This window comes from Neoarthrinium moseri (assembly GCF_022829205.1).
Source record: "Neoarthrinium moseri strain CBS 164.80 chromosome Unknown scaffold1_Wmoseri_CBS_16480, whole genome shotgun sequence".
NCBI lineage: Eukaryota > Fungi > Ascomycota > Sordariomycetes > Amphisphaeriales > Apiosporaceae > Neoarthrinium > Neoarthrinium moseri.
The window spans coordinates 1,887,278-1,905,512 of record NW_026055115.1 but is presented as its reverse complement, the minus strand read 5'-3'; the positions used below and the strand labels follow the sequence as shown (position 1 = coordinate 1,905,512).

The window sequence follows — 18,235 nt, the reverse complement described above, 5'->3', positions numbered from 1 at the left end:
TCTTCCATCCTTTCCTTCCCCCCGAGCAAAAACATGACCAGAACCATTCGCGTGATGAATACACAGACGCGACGTTATACCCTTTCCCTTGAACGCCAGTAGACCGCCAATCCAGATACACATCAAATAAAGAGCAGAAAAAGCACGCCAAATCAGAGAACTCATGCCTCAGCCTTGGCTGCCTCCTTCTTTGGTGCTGCCTTCTTTGGTGCGGCCTTCTTGGGCGCTGCCTTCTTGGTAGCAGGTGCCTTGGTGGTCTTGGACACACGGCCGGTCTTGGTCTTGGTCAGGGCAGCGGGCTTCTCCTCCTTCTTGGCGGCGGCCTTCTTGGGTGCAGCAGCCTTCTTGGGGGCGGCGGCCTTCTTAGGGGCAGCCTTCTTCTCGCCGGCCTCCTTCTTGGCAGCAGGCTTCTTGGGGGCAGCCTTCTTAGCAGCACCCTCCTTCTTGGGTGCGGCCTTCTTAGCAGCAGGCTTGTCACCCTCCTTAGCGGCAGGCTTGGCCTCCTTGGACTTCTTGGACAACTTGACGGGGCCAGAAGGACCTATGCAAGTGTTAGTTGGGCTTCCCAGGCAGTAGATACAGAGTTGGACGGTGACGTACCCTTGGGCTGCTCGAATACACCCTTCTCAACACCAGACTTCAGTGCCTTGTTGAACAGGTTGTCGAACTGAGCATCAGTGGCGGTGATGGTGTTGTTGGCCTTGACGAACTTCTTCAGGGCTTGACGGCTGTGAGTCGAGTTAGTTTTTATGAACAGTACGGAATGGCATGGCTGCGCGACCACGGAGGGCGGGGTGCAACCGGCAAAATGTGCACTAACCTGGAACCGTTGCGCTCCTTGAGCTGTAGAATTGAAAGATGCGTCAGTAAATGGGTTCATGGAGGCCTTGGGATGAAAGAGTAGACTGCGGAGCGGTGACGCCCAGGCAGCACAGCGCTCAGTGAAACCATGCGGCCCGGGCGCCAACAGATGAGACGCAATGCGCCGGAAGCGTAGGAAAGGGAGTAATTACAGTAGTGATGCCGTAAGTAATCATGTCCTGCGATGAATTAGCATTGAACGCGTTCCCCTGGGAGCCCGAGACTGGTCGGGTGCGGCGGTGCGTACCTGGTAGGAAGCATGGCTGCTCTTGGGCTTGCTGGTGGTGGTGGTCTCCTTCTTGGGTGCCATTGCGACGGTTGGTGATGCTTTGGATGGGAAAAGCGCGTTGTTGGTGCGGGTTGACGGTGGTGAATATTACAATCGATTGATTGCGCAGGCGATGATTGACTTCGGATTATGCTGGTCGTGTTGACGGGATGCTGGATTGCGTAAGTGAAAAGGAATCAGAGGCGGAGGCCACGGTCGGGACGCGAGGGCAGAAGGTGTAAGTGTTTATATACTAGAGCGGGGGGTGCTGCACAATCAGTAAGTTCGATCAGTCCAGAGGTGCCAGAAGCGGGTGGGCGCGTGCGCCTAGTGGCTCGAGACTCCAGGGGGGGGGTCCCCCCCGACGCCCACTGGAGCGAGTGCCAGATGCAAGTGCGATCAATGATCCATGATCTCCTCTCCACAGCCGGGCCACAGTCCACCACAGCTCACCAGCCCGGCCTGCCCAGGTCCCCCCGAAAAAATCGCTAAAACCACCCAGAACCGCAGCACCTGATTGCTCAGATGCCCTTCCAGCGCCACGCTTTGCCCCGTAGCGGCCTAGCGCTGCCCCGGGCACAGCCTCGCCCGCCCGTCACACAGCGCCCGGGGGCCTGTCAGACTACTGATTCTGTGATCCGGCAGCTCTCACGAATGGTCGAAAATAAAACACCCCCGGCGGCGGGGTGGGTCGGCGTCGAATTTTTTGATTGGCCGGAGCTCACTTACAGCTCTGGCTCTGAGTCTTGGCCGGGGTGGTTATTGTTGAAGCTGGATGCGGATGTGCATGATTTTGAGTTGGCATACTCTCACCTCCATCTGCGCCCACCTCACTCGAGCTCAAGTGCGCGCGCTCTCACCCAACACCGCATCATCCCCCCCGGATCACCTCGACTCCCGTCCCTTCGTTCTCTCGTCTTTCCGTCTCCTGCTCCCGCCCCTCCCAATTGTCTTACGATTGGACCGAGTCATTTGCTGGGCGAGATAGTGTGTCTAGGCCGGTCAATTGAGGGGCAGGCTGATCCCGTGCCTCGTCTTAGTCTGATACCCATATCAAGTGCCATTTTGGGCCACATGTTCGTGATATTGCTCCATTTCGAGCTTCAGCACTCTTTCGACACCGCCCGTCGCATTCAACGTGGTCGCCTCCCACCCGCCCTGATTATGGATCAAACCAGTTCAATCCCTTGCTCAAGTGATTCGCGTGCATTTCCGTTTCGCCACGTCACTAGTCCTTGTCCGAAACCATGCCGGTGGATCATTTCATTGTTCCTCCACCCCATCACAATCTGCATCCCAACATGAAGCTATCCACACATCGTGGTCGACCTCCTTCCCCCCTTCCTTGACAACCCGAAAACACCTGTTTGCAGGGCCGTCCCTCTCATTATCGAATCCTCATCGAGACACTCAGGATCTCATTATGAATTTATCTAATTTACTGTGTCTATTTGCATTCCACTATCGCAATCTCTGGTTGACCCGGGATCCAGACGCGACGTGTTTTGGCCACTGTCGCGTCTTCAACACTCTGGCTACGGCATCGTCTGCCGCCACAGCATCACCCTATGATAAAGAAAACACGATAGGAATAGCTCGAGTGGGCTATGGGATGCCGGCATGGTGTTTTGGGAGTTATCCAAGTTATTCGCTGGCAACTACGACTCAATTGCGCAGATGGCGAGTGCCACGGTGTGCGGAGCTCGTCGGGCCGCCACTGAGCAAGACCTGACACCATCTACTTCCAGGTGCCTCGGAGAACTGCTTCAACATGTGCGATATACTATACTTGAGATATTTTTGCAACGAGAGCATGGGAGTCATACTCTCACCTCTTGGACCTGCGTACTATTTCGCGATGCATTGCTACCATAGATCGATTACAGCGACCGTCACTGAACTTGATTTCCAGGCGACCTTCCGGCGGGGATGCAGATTCCGGTTGCACACTTCATAGAGCCTCCCACACCCGATACGTAAATTGCCTCAAGGCTGGAGAGATGAACGGGCAGACATCCTTTGCCCCGGTTGACATCTTTCGTCATTTACCGGGCAATATGGAGTTGCAGGGCAATCATTGAATTCATAGGATCGCGTCCCGAAGGCCTCGGGCCGCCCGCCACTCAGTTTCATCCACCCCAGGGCCGCGCCCTCACTGATGCTCATGCAACCTACTTCTCTCAGCAACGGGAAGGGATCCGGGTTCGGCCAAAGTCACTGTTCATATGTTGCTCCATACGCGAGCCTACTGAGGGCGGGAAGGCCTATCGTGACTTGGTCAATTGCTACAATGAACTGTCGCTTTGGACACCCCGCCCTTCTACACCTCTGGGCGCGCAGTACTATATTGCATTGCAAGTCCATCGAACCCTGCTGGCCATCTTTTCGCAATGGGCTTTCCTCATCGCTACCGACGACGAAATGTGTCGCGCCTCGGATAGAGCGGTAGCAGCTTTGTGTTCTATTCGCTCATGAGGGTCGGTGATCGCCTAGCATAAGGGGCCTCAGGCTTGGTCCGTGCCAGACGGCCCGAGGAGGTAAGCCTCAAAATCCGCAGCGCGTTTCATCCAAACATGCATTTATTCCACGACGGCGGTGCAAACCAGTCTCTTTCATCGAATTCGCATTGGCCATTGGCTGAGCATCGAAGCAACGAGCGAGCGTGGTGCTTAAGTCGGCAGGTAATCAGACCTATCGGCCGCTTGAAGCACCCCAAGAACGACTGCAGGTGTGTCATCTTCAGTTCGGTTAGATGATTTTGGGCGGCAGCGCTTCTACGTGCGGCACATGTTGATAACGGGGCTACTTGCCGAACTGCCACTGGATCTGTGCCAAACCCTCGGCACACTGCTTCGGCAAACCGATCCCAGTGATTGAAATCAGAAGCGTGCCTGCATGGACTCTTAAAATAACGCTTTGACAACTTGATATGAACAGGGTGGGTAGTTTCATATTGGACTGCTTTCGTGGCTTTCAGCTTGACTTGACACTTGGGATGCGTGTGTAGGCATCAGCCTTATCCGCAAGAGATGAAACAGGTGGTGTCAAGGCATACTTCTTTCAGAACAGTGAATGTATTCGCCCGATATATTGATGCCGTCTGTGTACGACGCTACTGTATATGAGGATTAAACACTTTCATCTCACAAGATGCCGGCGTTGCTTCGTTCATGACACGGTCTGACGAATCTCGAGGAATCGTAGCTCATCGTTTGTATATGTTGAGCCTGGGATATATTCACGTGGTGGCCAGCGAAAAAGATCCCTCCATCTTCGCCAACTCCAGGTTGAAATGTGAGAGGCTGCCCCCGTTCTATGACTTTGGCTGTATAATATAGCATCCTTTCTGAATGAGACGTGACTCGGTAAGAGTAACTCTAAGCCCAGAAGGCACAGAACACTAGGGATACGGTATATTATTGTGGTGTTGGTTGAGAAGTGCACTCTCTTTGACGATAAGTAAGGCTGTGAACAAGCATACGGCCACAAACTTGGCCTCATAGCGAGTACGGAAGACTTGATGTCTAAATCACTGGCTCCTCATAGTCTGCGTCTACAATGACAAAGACAAAGTCTTGTCCTCGCTTTCTATACCAACCGGAGATGTAACACAGCTCACGATGGTCACGTTTGAGTGCGAACTGCGATACGAGCCAGTTTGGACAAAAAGGGTTCAACACATAGGAGCTGCCAGTGCCACTGCAGTGCTGTACGTAGGTTTGTTTATGGAAAAAGGACGACCCGAATGGCGTTGAGGCTGACTGAGATAGTAGGCTCAGCCGATTACTTAAGGCATGTTGCAGTCTTATACTGAAAGGAAGAAAGTATGGCAAGTCCTTTATATGTTCATGGCCTAGACAGCTCTAATCCGGATTAGTATATTTACCTCGTGCAGCTAGAAAGGTTATGTATATTAGAAATACACGGGGATAGATATTCGTGCTTAAACGCTGTTGCTTTCAAGGACTTTCCTTGTACATATCGCTATTTGTTAAACTATGCCTATGGTATATCATAAGCAACAAACCACATTAGTTGCATCTGATGAAAGTGAGGTTTTTGTCAGATTTAATTTCCTCTTCAGCACGAAGTAAGCGCAGTCGCTTCGTCGCCGAGAGTAGCATGTTCCATGATTTCTACCACGTGTGTGGCAGACATTATGCGAATTCGAGGACCTAACACATGACTTAGGCACAAGTGCAATTCCCGTTCGGAAAATATCAATGACTTTGAACACTGGTCTCTTTAAATATTGGGAAAGCTTTTGAAAGCAGTTCACATAATCCGCAGAACCCAGCACAGGGGAAACTTCTAAAAATGTTTCCTCTATATTATGTCTCTTATTCACTGTATCTCAATCTGGAGGTATTGATAAGTTTGATTGAATACCGCAGATTTGATTATTTGACGTAAAGAGTCGTTAACATGTTCTCTCATCATCGAATGTACTTGTGGTAAACGTAGATATGTCCATCATAAAAGCAAAGCTGATGGGGTCACCGGGCTCTGCTTTCGCCCCATGAGCGTAGTGGCGTTACCATACTATCCATAGGAGTCATAGTTGAAGTTATCTCTACCTAGGTACTTGGCAGGTGATGTTCTGATGAAGCTGTGGGATACCTGGGGAATACATTCATAGCAACACGGTTCAGTTCGAGCAGTATCGTACCGGGAACAGACAGGGACGCACGGATAGAGTCTACGAGTTCCGCAACGAAAAAAATGTTAACTTTCATACCACTTGGGATCTATAGAACAGTTACATAGACACGATGAATTATTTTGATAGCGTTTCATTACCTTTACACAAGAAACTAATTTTAAAGGCCAATTACTTTATATTTTTAATATCAAGTCGATTTCATTATTTAAACTATCTTTACCCTGAATAATACAAGAGCACATGTCTCATTTGAAATAAAGTACGAATGAACATAGAACATTCAACCATCCCGAAGGATAGAAAATTAGTAAGACATCTCTTTCTTTCTTTCTTATCACTTTTGCTTTTGGTTTCCTTTCTCTCCCACGTTAATAGATTAACAAATATTCCCCTCTTATAATGATGCTGTGCTATGCCTAGTGAGTCGAACATAGCTGTGAATAAAGGGGATACATCATATCTACCAAGTTGGTGCAGCATGCGGTTTTAAGGCTCTTGAAATACTCCTTAACTTGAGATAACAGGCCCTCAAAGTCACAATAAGCGATGTGATATCGGGCATCGTGAAGAGTATACTTTCTGTTTGATCATGTGGGCACACATTCTCTCACTTTGGCAGAGAAGCCTCGATAATAAAAACAACGGCTCATAGAAAGGGGCAGTTATCAAAGCTAGAGGCTCCATACAAGCAGATTCAGAGCCTCTATCACGCCGACCTCTCTACATGCAGAACTGCCGGGGGTTTCCCCCCACTGTCGGCCGAACAGATACGGCGAGAGTCATGGATGCATACAGGTGGCAAGCGGATTCGTGCGTTCATGCGTACCGGGCATGATCCCGCGGTTCTCAGTTATAAAGTTTGGCAACGTGTTGAAATGGTGCAGTTGATCTGTCTACAGGGATCCCTCGGAAGCCTCGGACAATATTGACGGGCAAAATATGCACTACCCGATGACCTGCAGCATGAAGTGACCGATATAGATCGCATGTCGAGCTTTTAAGACTCAGTCATGAAAAGGAGGTAGGGTAGACGCGGACGATAGTTTCACTTGTTCTTTCAAGTCGAAATGGAATTGCTCCTCAAGGAGTTATTACCGGCTCAGAGTAACTCGCCACTCTCCATTATGACTCGTCCAGAGGGCAGAAAGGCAATTCAGGTACAGGTCGCCATAACCGTTCAGTTGGCTGGCATCACACAGGTCTGCACACTACACCCTGGTACCAGATACGTGACTCGAGACACCCAATATTGAGCAAACTGTAGTCATGGGGTCAATGCAGCTTGGGTTACAGGCACATACTACTGTGCGCTGGTCGAATATAAGCCTCTGCCTGCCTCGCACATATGGACCACCCAATAAGGCGATGCCAAACATGGCACAGGGGCCTTGAACCCATTCGGAGCTTACGCAGGTGCTCTTTGCCCAGTACGACCATGAACGCGAGCAGCGACCACTCGGTTTTACGGCCTCTTGGCACACCCCGAGGGCCGGCAGTGAAGGTCGGAGCGAGCAACCACACACGGATGGGCCCGGTGTTTCGTCGTCCGCAACCCCGTCAACCCGAAAAGCTTGGCCCGCGTCTGCTGGACATTGGCAAGCAAGCATCTGAAACCCCGTCCCATGATGGCACGACGATCGTCGAGCTTCACCGCAGGGAGGCGAGGCGCTCCATGTCGAACGTCATGTCGCAGGTTTAAGTCTATTTTCGATGATCGGCGAGAGTACAGCAAACGGTTCCAGGGGCCAGAGACGCGACCCCAGTCTGTGGAGCCCTGACTTGCAACGCTGTCCGTAGCTGTTACATCCGGGTAGCACCTCGTCATAAGGACTCGTTGCGTGCGGAGGGCAGTCATTTCTTATGGCGGTGATGACCTCCTGAACATCGCAATTCTAGTCATTGTGGCTGTGAAGACCGTAGATGCGCCCCGGCGTTGGTCCGGACGTACACTAGGGGGGCCCAAGTGTCCGGGACAGCGACTGGCAGATCTGTGTCGCGGCCGCCTAAGTTTGCTATGGTAGTCTGTCTCTCATCTCCGAGTCCTCTCCACCGCGGCGGGCACTACATAACCCTATCCTCCACAAGCATAATTGAGGTGCGTGGCCGCAAACGTAGCGCTTGGCTCCACATGGGCGCTAGCTTGATTACGTCGTTGCGTACGGCACGGGTGCGGGAGAGAAAAAAATCGAGAAGAGCGAAGAAGGCAAAAAAGACGATGAGGAGACGAGGATCCAGCGCGTCGTATTCGACCCACAGAAGATCCACATCTTTAATTCCTAACATTAACCTCGACTCGCCAAGGCGAATGCCAAGCTTTGAGCATCAAAAGTAGCGCCTGAAACGAAATGGCACACCACCTGGGCATGAACAGGCATTGGGTTCCACATTCTATCCCCGTCGGTTGAGGCCGAGGGGTAGGGAAAATCATCGACGAGCATGTTAAGTTAGCCGGGGTACGGCAGATCGGACGGGATCTGTTGGCTGATTGAACACGATTTCTCCCAAGAACAGATGAAACAAGCTGTTGGCTGCCCGGTCAGAACACAGATCAACAATCATCAACAAAGTCTTGGCCTTTCCCATTATTCCGCACACTGCGGCTGTCACGGTTCCCTCCATCTGCTAACTTAGCTGGGCGCTGAAATAGTTCGAGAAACGGCGCGGGCGTGAGTAATAAAGCCGTATGGCCTAGCAATGGCCCCCGGCCCAGACCCGAGACGGGTGGGCCCATACGCGTGTATTTACTGGGCCCCACGTCTAAGCCTCCTATCCATAGGGCATGAGGGATTACGCAGCCCATGTGCTCGCTCAGGTTAACCAATGTTCGGCGAGATGCAAGTAGTATCTGCTACCACGGTACTCCAAATGGGGGTGTCGAGTGTGCCCGAAACTTGTCATGGGCCGGAGTCGGCGTTCTCATCACCAACCCCCCTTGGCGGGTTCCCTGGTTACTGTTCACTAGTCCGCTGACTAAGGAATGGATGGATGCGTAAGGTGTCAGCTCCTACGAGTTGCGTGATCTGTAGTAGTCTACTGTAGATAAGACGTCTTGATGCTTGCCAGCCTGTCAAAAGTAAGTCCGAAACAAGGCGGCTACACTGCTTATTCCGGCAAACGATCGACGCGCAACGCGGCCCCAGATCAGAGTTTGAGTTGCGTCGCCTGTGGGCGGGTCGGCCTGTTGCTATCTCTGGGGTTCATGGGTCGAGAACTCATTCAACAGCCGTCTACTATGGTACAGTATCTGTGCGTTTTCCATAGCAGACAGGATAGGAGATCCTGGACAAAGTTACTGTGTACTGGTGCGCGCCACGGAATCCATCAGTAGGGGTTTGCCATGCCCACTAGTCAAGGGTCCAGCCGAGCCGTTTGATTTGTGACTCGCGGTGCGTCGTAATTAAGAAGATGAAGCGAACTGTAGCGGACGAATGTGGCTTGGCTGGAACTACCGACCTGACAGGTAGATGCGAGGTATGTGGTTGTTTGCCCAAGGTGCGGTTCCAAGTCCCTGGGACTTTGCCAAGCCCACTTGCTACGGAATTCCCGCCGAGGACATTTGCCAGAGAGTGTTGTGTCGACAATGGGCAACCTTTGCCGGGGTGCGCCAAGAACGTGTAGGATCGTTTACCCTGAGGCAGCTTAGTGGCTGCTGGGTTTTGCACCGAGGTATCGCAGTCTTCTAGCACATTCGTGTCACCGATGAAATAGGAAGTTGCAGGCGTTGCAAGCGATGTCGTTGCTCTCTTGATTGCTCTGTCTTAGGCACATGCCACATATTATGTGCGGTCTCTCAAGTATTTACATGAACAATATAGTTGTTCCCCATTAAAGCTCAGCGAACCATTCTGCAAGCACCCTGTAAACTCCGCCCTGAGGTCGACATGGTGACCATCATTCGTAAATGCGCGCTCTTAAGAAATAGCAAGTGAAAGTGATCCCCCAACCGTTTATCAGCCAGGAGTGAATGCTCCCAACTCATGTTTTTGTAACCACGTAACGCCGTAAAATGCTTGTCACCGAGCTGCTGGCCATATGACCCCGGCAGCGGGTGAGACCAGCAACTATTAGTTGCTGGCCTTGGTGGAGAATGAGGCAGACCATGCTGTTAATCATCCTCACCTTCCGCCTGTTCAAATACAGAACTTTCTGTCTAAAGACCGAATCGCCTTGACATCTTCATTGTTGTTGTATGAGTCGGCTGGGCCGGCTGTCATGGCTCTCGGGGAGCTGTTGGCGCTGTTTATGCTGGCCGGATTCGCGCTGTTGGGCTCCGAGTTGGCTGGGGTGGGGTGCAACAGAGCCGACAGACTGGCCTTGCTCGAAGGGTTGATGTTTTCCGAGCCTGCGGTCCTGGGAGGAGACACGCTCAGGGTTCGCGGAGGCGTCAGACGCGGTGCTGCGGCTGGCATGGCTGGGAGTGGACCTTGAGGGTTCCGAGCACTTGTAGTGGCAAGGCGCGGGTCGATCATGACTGCGTGAGCAGCAGCCTGCTGGAGCTGTTGAAGTCTTGGCGAAGAAGTAGCCGGTATCGTCTGGATCTGAGGGTACGACGTAGTGATAACTGGAGCGGGCAGGCGCTCGTGTTCGTAAGGAGGCGGACGACCATAGACGGCATGTCCGATCGGCGCGAGAGTGCTAGGCGGTGGAAGTTGAGGCGGCGGTCCTTGTGCGTGTGGGCTGGGAAGATGAGGCTGCGGCTGCAGACGTGGCGGGCCCTGCGATTTCGTGTCTGGAGACATTCTCGCCGCAATCCACGGGGGCGTACCGTTCGGCGAAGGCGGCCAAGCCCCCATCCAAGCCGGATTCGGCGGGCCCCAGGTGTAGCCGTAAGGCGACGGCTCCGGCGGCGGTGGTCCAGGAGGCTGCGCGTTGTACGGCTGCATAGGCGTCCGTGTAAGCGCGGGCGGCGTAGACTCATGAAGACTTGACTCTGGGTACATGCCCTTGGCGGGCACGATGTGACGGAGCTGAGGGTCGGAGCTGGGCTGCGGCAAGTCTGGGGCTCCAGGATGCGGCCTCGAGTAGTACGAGATCAGGTGTAGGTGCTGCCCTTGCGACGTCGTGATGCTGAAAGACTGCTTCATCAGGCCGTCTGCCTTGTACCTGTAGCCCTCGGGTTCGCCATCGGGGTCCTCATCGCTAAGACGACCACTGTCTGGGGTCCGGCCATTGCTGCGTCTCGAGTTGCCAAATCCGCTGCCTCGTTTGCCCTCCATCTCTCGGTATGTTAGGAAACTGCCCGACACTCTGCTGGCGCTCCAAGATTTCCCGTCGGTCCACCGGCGCATGCCAGCCTCGCGCTCGTCCCACACGAAGACAGATCCTGATCTGATCGACTGGCGCTCCTTCTCCGACAGTCGCCGCTGCACTCTGGGGAGCAGACCCAATCTGCAAGCCTCGAACAGCTTGATGGCGTCTGCGGGAGTCCGCACGTAGCCACGGTAGGTCTCCATGGCTTGGGTGCGGTGGTGGTATCAAGGTTGGGGGGGTGTTAGTGGTGGGAGTGGGAGGAGAAAGGATGACAGGTCTCTTGGAGGTACGAAGGTTAAACTATTATTATAAGTCGAGGTGTGTTGCCTTGCCGTTTTGAGCCAAGGTTCCTTCGCTGGGTCCCAAGTCTTCCACGGCGTCAGATCCACATGGGAGCTTCGTAGCGATAATGTGGATCATCCAAGAGAGGGTCAGGTCAACCACTGCTTAATCCCCAATCGGGTAGGCGAGCAGGGAAAAAAAAACCGACGCAGCTTGCGCGGCAAGTCGCACCCCACCCGCTGACTAGGTCTAGCAGGCTAGCGGATCCTGGGCCCTCTTGGCCACGCAAAGGTTGTGGCAGTACCGTCGAGGCGATCCAGACGCCAGAGAATGGCTACTGAGACGTCGCGCCGCTGCTAAGATTGCCTGGACCGTTTGCACGTTAGCCCACTGAGTCGAACGATTTGAAACGATTTGCCCTGCCTGCGCCGGGCGGGCCAGTGGCAGCAGGAGCGTCGTGCTTGACTCCCGTCACCCTGGGCGATGTGCGCCTGGGGGTTGCACGTCAATTTGCGTGGGGCCGCTTCTTGGGGCAGGTTTTAGCTGTGGCAGGCTTGCGAGACGTGCAGGGTGTGAAGAAGGGCGAGTCCGCCTCGAATGGAGTAGGTCCTGATGCCATATATAACCTGATACACTACGCGCAGGGCCGCCAGGTGAACTACGTAAACACATGTGTACGTATGCAAGGCCATGGGCTGGGGATTCCCTCGTGGGACTAGCCAATTGCGACGACTCTCACTTGAGGGCCCGGCTCCAGTGGCATCTCCCGCGAGCGTTGGATGGCACCTGTAATGTGTTTTTCCCCCTCTAATTCCCCATGGCTGGTCCAGCAAGTCGGGATGCAGCCAGGCTTCACTATATCGAGTACCGCACCTTCGATGCGTGAAGCCGGCGGATCAAACATGCTCACGGTAGTAGATCTCGAGGCGAACATGCTCGTCGCTTGACGGCGCTGCTCTTCTCCCCCGGGCAGATCATGCAAGTAAGGCTGATAAATAGCCATCGGCTGGGGACAAAAATGAAATAGAGCTTTGCTGGGGCTGGAAACCGCTGCCATGGAAGAAAATCCGAGTAGTTCGGAAGAAAATCCGAGTAGTTCGGAGTCACATACCTATTCGTGCTCGCTTTGAGCTGCCGGGCGTACGCGCGTTAAGATGGCCGAAGATGCCAGTTAACCGCTGGCCAATGTTCTGACAGAGGGACGGAGAACCCGTTTCGCCAGGTCTATAGATCAGGCTCGGTCGTTGAGTTTTGAAGACGATGAACGGGGTCTGAGGCTGGCGAAAGACTTCTGGACTTTCGTAAGTTGAGAGAAAAAATACTGCTGCTGGCCGAGCGTAGAGAAGATACAGTATGTATCGGTAATCTGCTATCTGGCTGATCGACCCCGGAATGTGGGAGTGACCGTATGTTGGCTGCACGTCGCGCACGTCGCTGGCGGAGGATGTGCAGGGGTTATGAGAACGTTAAGGTAGTGGAGGGGACCAGGACCACAGTCAGACGCTGGACGAAATATGAGCGATGGAGTGGTTGGTCTTTTCCACCTCTGATAGGGAAGCAGAAACAGCGCTATGGTTTTGGTTGGTGCAGGCGGGTAAGTTATTGCTGGCTTGCTGACTCGGAATCGACGGCTTGAGCGGGAACTTTATCTGGCGTGGTGAGAGCTTGATTCTCGAGCGGCAGCTGAGGCTGACTGTGCCATGAGCATTAATACAGCTCTTGTTGCGGGTTTTAGTCCCCCACGTTTGCAGGAGGGAATGCAATTGAAGCTCTGAGCTAGTAGATGGGCTGAGATGCTGTCTGTGATGGTGACGGCACCTCCCACGATGGCGTAGATCCAGCCTGTTCTTTCTGAGGGAAATAAGTTATACTCAGCGGCCACGTGAGATTTTTGGTCACTGCGAAGCCACACTGAGGGTGTCGCCGCTCTGATTGCTGTGAGCTAGACCCGACTCGGGGGTTGTCTTGTCGCAAAGACGTGCTTTTCCCCCTGGCCGATGCCGATACAGTCGTTCTGGGACCTCGAATATTCGTGCTGGGTGGCGTCTTGGTTTCCTGGGGGGTCACTTGGGAATGCTGATCGATGATGCCTGGGAGACTGCGAGTCTTCAGGAAACTGCCTGCTTAAGGGAGATGTTCGAATACACTGTAATAAGAGCAGCCTGATGGCCAACAATCTGTGCCTTTCGACGGATGGAAGCTTAGAAGGGGCGCATGCAACTAGTGGATACCCTTCTTTTCTACATGAAATCCAATCTATCGATCATATGGAAATGCACCATGGGCGGGTTCTCGAAACGATAAATTGTGGTCGATGTGAGGGAGCGGCAGCCCCATGGACCTCCAGGGATCATATGGATGGATATAAACTTCTTGGGCCATCAAGCTTATTTTCAATGTAGCGACAGCAAGGGTTGCGCTACTAGTGGACCCAGCTGCCACCACACCCCCACTGAAATCGGTCCACTAGAGGCCCATAAGCCCTTGCAAAAGCCAAGCAATACGGAACTGCCCAGTAAACGCTATCGTAACCGCATTTTCCAAATTCCTGCTCCCTCACCCTTGGCCCCCTGGCCCCCTGCCCCACTTCCCATTACGACTGTGGCCCTACCATCGATGATTGCGTGCCACCCTGATCAAGTGTTTACTGTGCCCTGGCCAATACGTGCCGTGGGATATGAAGACCTACGTATGTATTTCTTGGCCACGGAAAGTTCCATTCCCCTTCCTCAAGCACCTACAGAGCCTCGTCGATCACCATCCGTCTTTGGTCATCGGTCCGTGAGATCCAATCTGCACGACACTGGGGTTTCTTTGCTAGCGGAAGCCGGTCACTACAGCCGGTAATCCAAAGGCTCTGTTCTCCCATGCGTGCCACGCTGCACAGCCATCATCGCCAACCGGACCTTTGTCCTTCAAAACCTAGGCGTCAGCGGACAGGGCAGCTTGGTCCAAGGAGTACATTGAACGACAACAGATCTGTCCTTGAAGCCCAGGTCTCCACTAAATTAAGTAAATTATTACCTATGTCACTAAACTGACGGCCGCCGTCAGTGGCACTGCACCACGCCAACGTCTGGGCTCTCTCGACTAAGCGGCTGTGTTCATCATGCGGGAAACTGTTAAACGCTTGAGCGACAATTAATCTTGGGCCAACTTCCTTTCGTATTGGATCGACCCATCCGGCAGCGCTCGGGACGACTCTGCATGACCGGTCTGGTTGTCATGCGTCGCTTAGCATCTTGGCTTTCGACCAGATTTTACCTTTGCAGATTTAAACTCTCTAAATTAGAGATAGGCTCCGGCGCTTCCTGGCTAGCCGAGAACGTGGGCTTTGGCAGGCCTGACAAGCGGCTACCGAAGTCTATTACTCCTGCAAATGTCATTGTCCTCTCTGATTACAGCAATGTGGTGCCTGTCTAGGCATGTACATGCTCCGCGGATCCCTAGGGGCTTACTTTGATGCTTCGTCCAACTGTTGGTGCAACCACGCGCCAAGGCCGTCCCAATTCGTCACGAGGGAAGCCGTTTGTCTCACTTTGACACATTTCCTTTTGGAGCTTGTGTGTTGCCTCAGATTATGTCCTACTATCCGCTTTAGCTTGACTGTAGCCAATTTTGTCATTCTCGGAAGCACGGACCAGAGCACGACATCTGCTAGCTACTCACTAATTCTTGTGCACTGGAGTCGAAGGTCCTGTCATTCTCTGCAGGTTACGCTTGTCTCACTTTACCGAACAGGGCACCCTTCACTAAGCAATGCAGGCAGAATATTGAAGTTCCCCGCCTTATTGTTGAAAGAGCGCGGAATTTCTGTTCGTCTTCGTGTAAGATCTGATGTACATTTCGGAAAACTTTTTCAAGGCTGTAAATACCTGGGTGGCAGCCCACAATTGCACATCAGATATCATGTATCATGGGCTTTTGGGTTGTCAATAAGTCATTCAGCACCGTCATTCATCCTGTCCCGTATGTATCCGCTCACAGCGCTCTATTTCTAGATGTAATTCAGAGGAGGGCTTTCTTCGGGAGGATTGCTGTATAATGTTGATTGTGACACCTGCCACTCCCAGATTGCTCGAAAGATCTTGCCTATCGCCGAGCCTTCACAGGAACCACGTCCCAGATGGCTGCCCAATTCATCTCCCTACCATCGCAACTCCTTTCTCACTGCTGATCCTGAATGCCCGTTAAAGCATAGTTTGCGGTGCAAGGTAGCATCGACGTCGGTGTGGGGTCCGACTGCCGATCAAGGCCCCACGCAACTTGGTTGACACAACCTCACATTCCATGATAATTATCCGTGGGAAAGGCCGACATGATGCCATATGGAGCCGGGGGAGCTCAAGGTACAGTGACGATCAGTGACCCTCAACGTAAAGGCATTCAAGGGAGTCCGTCCCACGATTGCCTCAGAGAAACGTCTATGGCCAATGATGGAGCACCACTAGAGTGCTACGGTGAAGAGCCCGCATACTCCGTACATAGTAGGTTCATATCCTACACGGCCAGTGTCGAATCTGCGGTGAGTATAACAGCGCCAAGCTCAGACTTGTCAGTGAACCCCAAGAGTAGTTCTCAAGCCAGTCAGCACAAGTCTGACTGGCAGTAAGCGTATCGTCTGTAAGCGAAGTGCCCCAGTGCTCTTGCCCCTGTAATGCTTCCCGAAGGATTCAAGCATGTTTCTTCCGCCGAGCCCTACTAAAAGTGGACGATCACCTTAAACACTAGACTTGATAGTAGACTTGATGGTAACATACGTGTTGTAACGGCACTAATGTCGTTTGCATACGCCCCTCAAACGTCGTTTCGCTGCAGTCCAGTCCCATGTCCCAGCGTGCAGCTCACATGTCCACACGTGAAAAACCACAGAAGAAAACGAAAACTCGTCTGCCACTTACCGCGCCGCAGAATAGCGTGGCACCCTTGGCAAAAAGTTGGCGGCTTGGCGCTCACGAGGATCCCCGTTTTCAGGATTAAGCGTAAATTTAGGTTGTGCGCAGACCACCCAAACTCGAGATGGCATTTGGCCAATCTGTCTAGGCCGTTCTAAGAGTACGCCGCACTCGGTAAGCGAGACAGCAGGGCTAACGTGCTGGGCCAGAAGGCACAGCACCCCAGTGGAGGACTTTCTCCAGGGGACCTTGAAGACTGTTGCGCACTTCTCTTGATATGATGGATCTGGCCGTGTGATTTTGATGAACGCCGGCGGAGCGGTTTACGATGCGTAGACAGAGCGGCCGCTGAACCGCGACCAGGGACTAGTGCTAGGCATGTCTTTAAGGAGAGTCAGCAGCGATGACCTGCACTCCTGGTCACCGCCTGTCTGAGGGCTTACTTCAACGACGCTTGCACGAGAGCCTGCAGTCAGCACTTTACTAAACTCTTATTCGATGTATGTACTCGTACGGCAAAACGGTTCCCATCGCGTATCAGCAATGGCTGACAAGAGGCGTGAACCATCCCTGTACATCTGACCAACCCTGCATCGACACTATGTGGCACAGTATCCTGACGTGAGGTTGGCACCCGCACCAACGCGGATGCACTCTTGTACACCAGACTTGTAATCGTCTTATGGAGGCGAGATTCAGCAGAGCCTGTCACCTTACCAACAAGTAGCTTGATATGCCGAGAAGTGTCATTCATCACGGTGCGTTGGCTGGTGACCTCGTTTCAAGTTGCCGAGTCTTGTGACCAGGCGGCTTCGAAAAGTTGTACAGCCGTTTGACCATGTCCAATTCCCTCGGTGATCATTACTTGGACAGTGGCAAGCTAGCGCTCGAGTATCACGCTTGCCCGCCTCTTGGAGCCAAGCAACTAAAGCCGCCGAGTAACTGGGCACAACGTCTTGATAGGATGCATATTTGCACAGGGCTTCTTGGCTGGTATATTGCTGTGAAAACGCATCGTACACCGCGTGACGCAGTTTCCGTCTACAGGCCGGACCCGTGCACTCGGTCTAATGCAAGATCGGGGCTCTGGTCTTCCCATGAGTCTCACTCGTGATCCTCCTGGGCAGAGAGCATCGTGGGTCTTGGAGGCTCACTGCAGCTTACTGGTCCGCCCTGGCGGAACCCAATGGTATCTTGACGCTTGCCCGCAGGGCCAAATGACACCACCCTCTCGGCGGAGCTGAAAACGCCATTGCGGGCTTTAGTGATAAAAAGCCCGCCAGCTTATCCTCTTCAGGGACTCGCAGCGCGGGCTAGAGGGGTGAAAACGCGCATTACATGCGAGATGTTCCAGGCCCCCGAATTTCCCATCCATCCAACGCCCTTGCACGGCGCCAATTTGGGCTGGCCCTCTGTGTCGGGACCGGCTAAGCGGAGGTACCTATAGCCAAGTAGCCAAGCTGGGCCACGGCTGGACTTCGTCAAATCCTTCACGCCGACCGAGAAAGCTCCTGGTGCCAATTTACGAAAACGAAAGTGGTGTGCAACCTGGCGCCAAGGCCAGCCCACCGCATTGCGTTGCATGGAAGCGGGCGCCGCGGGGTACTCGTGAGCGTACCAACACGGCCGGCGCGGGCTGGCCTTGCAACGCCGAGTCAGTGCCGAGCCCCAACCTCCATCCGCCAGGACGCTGACATTGTATCCCCAACGTCACCGATCTCCCGTACAAGTAGAATACGCGACAGGGCTGTGTGATGACGAGACTCGCGGCCATCCCATCTTTCCCTTACCACTCAGTTGCACATACCGCATGTCGTGTCTCGGTCTCATGAACCGGCAGTAAGTGATGTGTGGCGAGAAGCTTAATTGCGCCACCTAGCCACAAACCAACCCTTGATTTCTGGTACATGAAATAAAGCAATCCCCGCGTTGACTGCAGCTATTTCTATGGTTACGTTTGATTTACAACACAGACGCCAGAACGTTTGATTGAGCTTGATTTCTTTGCATCTTTTC

At 53.2% G+C, this 18,235-nt stretch overlaps 2 protein-coding genes across 2 annotated transcripts; both read right to left on the bottom strand.

Moving 5' to 3' along the window:
- Nucleotides 1-161: 161 nt before the first annotated feature.
- JN550_000601 (uncharacterized protein) lies at nucleotides 162-1,171 on the bottom strand (the record flags this gene model as incomplete). The annotated part of the gene is made up of 5 exons (XM_049317712.1): nucleotides 162-541; nucleotides 601-728; nucleotides 821-843; nucleotides 1,014-1,040; nucleotides 1,109-1,171. 5 exons carry the CDS (start codon nucleotides 1,169-1,171, stop codon nucleotides 162-164), a joined length of 621 nt encoding a protein of 206 aa, XP_049177890.1.
- Nucleotides 1,172-9,922: 8,751 nt separating this feature from the next.
- JN550_000600 (uncharacterized protein) lies at nucleotides 9,923-11,245 on the bottom strand (the record flags this gene model as incomplete). Its single annotated transcript, XM_049317701.1, has 1 exon — nucleotides 9,923-11,245. One exon carries the CDS (start codon nucleotides 11,243-11,245, stop codon nucleotides 9,923-9,925), a length of 1,323 nt encoding a protein of 440 aa, XP_049177889.1.
- Between the last annotated feature and the right edge of the window lie 6,990 nt (nucleotides 11,246-18,235).